Source organism: Myotis lucifugus, unplaced genomic scaffold (assembly GCF_000147115.1).
Source record: "Myotis lucifugus unplaced genomic scaffold, Myoluc2.0 scaffold_845, whole genome shotgun sequence".
NCBI lineage: Eukaryota > Metazoa > Chordata > Mammalia > Chiroptera > Vespertilionidae > Myotis > Myotis lucifugus.
In genome coordinates, this window is record NW_005871893.1 from 39,592 (window position 1) to 43,472 (window position 3,881).

Consider the following 3,881-nt stretch of genomic DNA (forward strand, 5'->3'; position numbering starts at 1 on the left):
GCAGGGAAATGGGGCCAACTCTTCCTCCACAGGCCCTGGACTAGCCCCTGAGCTGCGGGCCAGTTGGATGTGATGACAGGGGAGCAGGGTCTCCAGAGATCCCATCCTCTTGGGGATGAGAGGCATAATAACCCATAACCACCGCGCCACGCGACCCACAGGGGACACGGCTCCCTGACCCAGAGGGGAGGCTTCTAACGAAAAGTGACATTTGAAGCAGGTCTTAAGGAAAGAGTAGAAGTTATTCAAGTAGAGAGGGGACTGGAGCATCTCCTGGTCTCCCTTCTCCTCAGACTGCAGGCTCCTCCCGCTCCCTGCCCTCCAGCCTGGGGGAGGTAAGTGGCCCCTGCCCGTCCGTCCAGCAGCCCCCTTCAAGGACCAGTGTCGATCAGCCTTCAGCCAAGCAGACAAGGTTTGAGGAGCACAGATACGGACAGCCATGGGGCACAGACACTGTTTATTGAGTGGCAGACACAGGAGAGGTAGCTGGCTCCAGCACAGAAGCGGAGGCGGCAGGTCATGCCAGGGTGCCGTGCGCATCCGGCAGGCAGGGCCGTGCCCCCGTCAGCACAGACTCACTACAACAGAAGTAGCAAGGAGCTGGCCAGGGAGGAGGTGGCCACAGCCCCTGGGATCCGGGGCAAGAAGCAGCAGATGAACTTGGCACAGGGGCCTGGGGAGGAGGGACTGGGGTCTGAGTGTTGTGGGGACAGGTGGAGGGGGTCACGTCTGTGGAGTGGAGTAGAGACTGTGGTGGTGGCTGCCTGGGTCCAGCACCTGGGAGAAGAGCAGAGGGGTGGTCCGAGTCTGGCTGCCCCCGTACCAGCCTGGCTCCCGCCCGATGGCGCCGTACCAGCTGCCAGAGCCTAGGCTGCCTGACATGCTGCAGACAGAGAAACAGGGTCGGTCACAAGGCAGGGACGGGGGCCACAGGCACAAGAGCTGGGGGAGGGAGAGAGGCTTAGGACAGAGCCCAGTAGCCCAGACATTCCAGGGCCCAGGGCTTGAGCACTGCACACTGTAGCCAACTGCATCCTCGGGGCAAGAGGGGGAAACCAGAGGGGCCCCCACCTAGTACAGACGGAAACAAAGGCCATGGCAGGGGCTGGGGCTGGATGACAAGACCTGGCTCTAGGCCCCCAGGGCTCCATGGAGCCGGCCAGGAGCTCAGGGGGCTTGAGGTGGGGCGAAGGCTCCTACCTGGTGCTCTCGCCCCGGCTGTGCTCCCAGGAGCAGCTCTCGTCCTCGCAGTGCCCGGCCCGATCGAAGAAGTAGGAACGGGAGCCAAAGACCTGCCCATTGAGGATGCGGCTGGTGCTCTGGGGGAGGGAGCCGCCATTGAGCTCTCTCCTAGCCCCCACTGGCTTCCCACAGCCACCCCGGGCCCGGCCCAGGGCCACCCCTCTACACTGGCCCTCACCAGGTCCTGTGGAGGCCGGTGCACCCGGAAGAAGCCCACCAGCAGGGTAGTGGGCAGCAGTTCCCACACAAAGAGGATGAGGCCGAACACCAGGTAGCCTTTGTTCCCCAGGTCATTCACCAGGTCCGCCTGTGGGAAAGCCAGGTCTTAGTCAATCTGCAACTGTGCCAGTGGGGCACCTGGACAGGGCCAGGAGCCACGGCTACTAAGGAGGCAGCAAACATGCCAAGTGCCCACCTGATCAGAGACATTGTACCAGTCATAATCGAAGGCATCCAGCCGGCTCCGGGGAGCCAAGGCCAGGGCCGCCAGGTTGTAGCAGGCCCGACTGGCATAGAGCAGGACCATGGCACCGCCCATCGCCGCTGCCTGGCACACACTGGTCCCCTGAAACAGATGACAACAGGGGACCCTCAGAGAGGGGAGGCACCAGCTTCCCCTCCGCCCGAAGAATGATGCCCGAAGACCCCAAAGGACACCAGGCATCAGGGTGGTGACCCTACCTTGGCCTCCAGGTAGATGCTGGTGGAGGGTGCCCGCCGGGCAACAAGGCAGAGGCAGGCGGCAAGAGAGAGCGCGCAGATAACAAACAGGGAGTCGCTCACCAGGACACGCACCAGCAGGAGGGCCCAGGGCTGTGCCCGGCGCCGGCGGGACAGCACAGCACACAGCACATTCACCAGCAGAAAGAGCAGCGAGGCCCCCACGAAGGCCCCTCGGACAGCCAGCCTGCAGCCCACAGCACAGTCAGCCCCGGACTTCGGCCCTTCGCGTCCACCTCCCACCCAACCTCCCCCAGGAGACCACGGCGTCCATCAGAACCGCAGGCCATCCAGTCTGCACCTTGCTCCTCCAGCTTTACAGACGGGGAAACTGAGGCCCAAGGAGGTCAGAAGGTGACTGACAGCGGTAGTACAGTGGACGGAGCACTGGATTGGGTGTCAGGAATCTGGGCTTAAGCCCTGGCTCTGCTTCCAGCCACATCTATGCCCTTGAACACGTGGCTTTAACTTTCTGGGCCTCAGTTTCTCCATCTCTCAAGTAGCCTCACAGTAAGTTGTAAAACGAAAGATGTTTGTGAAAGCTCTTATTGAATTGCAAGATGTTGTACCAAGGACAGGAGCATCACCACCCAAGGTCACCCAGAAGTGGTTTGGCTTTGGCGCTTCCGGGGGCTGGCGCCTCCAGCTCTTCCTCTGTCACGGACGACACTGGTACCGTCTCCCAACTGCTTCTGTTACTGTTGCCCTTCACACATGCACCAGCTCTGCCGGGCCTCCTGTGCCAGGCGCTTCACTTTCCCAAGCTTTCACAAACACCCCCTGGGCTGTCCTCACCTTAGCCCTGCCATGGGGGGAGGGACAGACACCAGGGCCTGAGCCCAGTGTGGCCCGAGTACTTACAAGCCTCGGCTCATCTCCGGCCGACGTTTCGCCTTGGCTTTGAACACCACCTGGGGGCAGAGATGCCCATGATTCCTCTGGGGCCTTGAGGTTTGCCACTCCGCAGCCCATCCCCACCCAGTTACCGCGGTTACCTGGGCAAAGTAGAGGTTCATCAGCGTCAGTGTGAAGAACTGCAGGCAGACGGGGCAGCAGTAGAGAAGCCAAAAGGGCAGGGGCCCCAGGCGGTTGGCTCGGGGGGTGTCTCGGAAGTAGAAGGAGAAGAGGGTGGTGCGCAAGGCGGCCCAGAGCAGACAGAGTGCCAGGAACACCGTCTGGTAGCTCAGACGCTTGTGCCCGTACAGGAGCACCAGCCAGAGCTGGGCATAAACGGAGAAGAAGAGCAGGGCGTACAGGGTGGTGTAGGCCGCCGTCAGCCCCAGGGTCACGGCCGGTGGCAGCTCATGTACCAGACTGGCAGCGGGCACCAGGCCAGACAGGTTACTCTCCATGTCAGGGAGGAGGCCTGAATCCGGAGACAGAGACAGAGGGGCTGGCCGGGGGCCAGGGAGATACAAATGAATATGCAGGGGTGGGAGCTGCGGGGTGCAGAGACCGAGAGGGGGATGTGGGAGGAAAGAAGTTGTGGCTGGCCTGGCCCTTCCCTGAACCAGAGGGGCACTGGCAGCCCGGGGCCAGGGCCCGGCCGGCACGCAGGAGCGGGGAAGGACAGTCTCTCCTCTCCGGGCAGAGGGTGGGGGTGGGGAGTGTCGCCTCCGTGGGCCAGTCCCAGAGCCAGGAGCTGGGGGGGCGCGGAGGCTGAAGGAGAAGGGTCCTTGGCCTTCGTCGCTCCAGTCGTCCTGGCCGGAGGGGGAGAGCCGCCGATGCCCGCGGGCTCTGGGCAGCGGCCGCGGTGTGGGGCGCTCCCCCCGGCTCTCCCCCTCCTCAAACTGCGGGCTCTCTCCCCTCCAATGATCCGGACGGGGTTGGGGCGGGGGCTCTGCCTTCAGGCCCCGGGATTCCGGACGCTGGCCCCGAGCCACCCCGCTGCGTCCACTCTCCAGCCGCGGGGGGCGGGG

General features: G+C 63.5%; 1 protein-coding gene across 5 annotated transcripts; it reads right to left on the minus strand.

Annotated features, from left to right (window-relative positions):
* Nucleotides 1-436: 436 nt before the first annotated feature.
* Nucleotides 437-3,875, minus strand: GPR137 (G protein-coupled receptor 137). Of its 5 annotated transcripts, none has more exons than XM_006106542.3 (7): nucleotides 2,958-3,875; nucleotides 2,824-2,873; nucleotides 1,924-2,149; nucleotides 1,658-1,807; nucleotides 1,421-1,549; nucleotides 1,201-1,319; nucleotides 437-777 (listed from the first exon to the last, which is right to left on the minus strand). In XM_006106542.3, exons 1-7 carry the CDS (start codon nucleotides 3,312-3,314, stop codon nucleotides 579-581), a joined length of 1,230 nt encoding a protein of 409 aa, XP_006106604.1. In that variant the 5' UTR covers nucleotides 3,315-3,875; the 3' UTR covers nucleotides 437-578. The 5 variants fall into 5 exon arrangements, with proteins under 5 accessions (XP_006106604.1, XP_006106605.1, XP_006106606.1 ...); XM_006106543.3 differs by having other exon boundaries at nucleotides 439-777; nucleotides 1,201-1,292; XM_006106544.2 differs by having other exon boundaries at nucleotides 439-883.
* Between the last annotated feature and the right edge of the window lie 6 nt (nucleotides 3,876-3,881).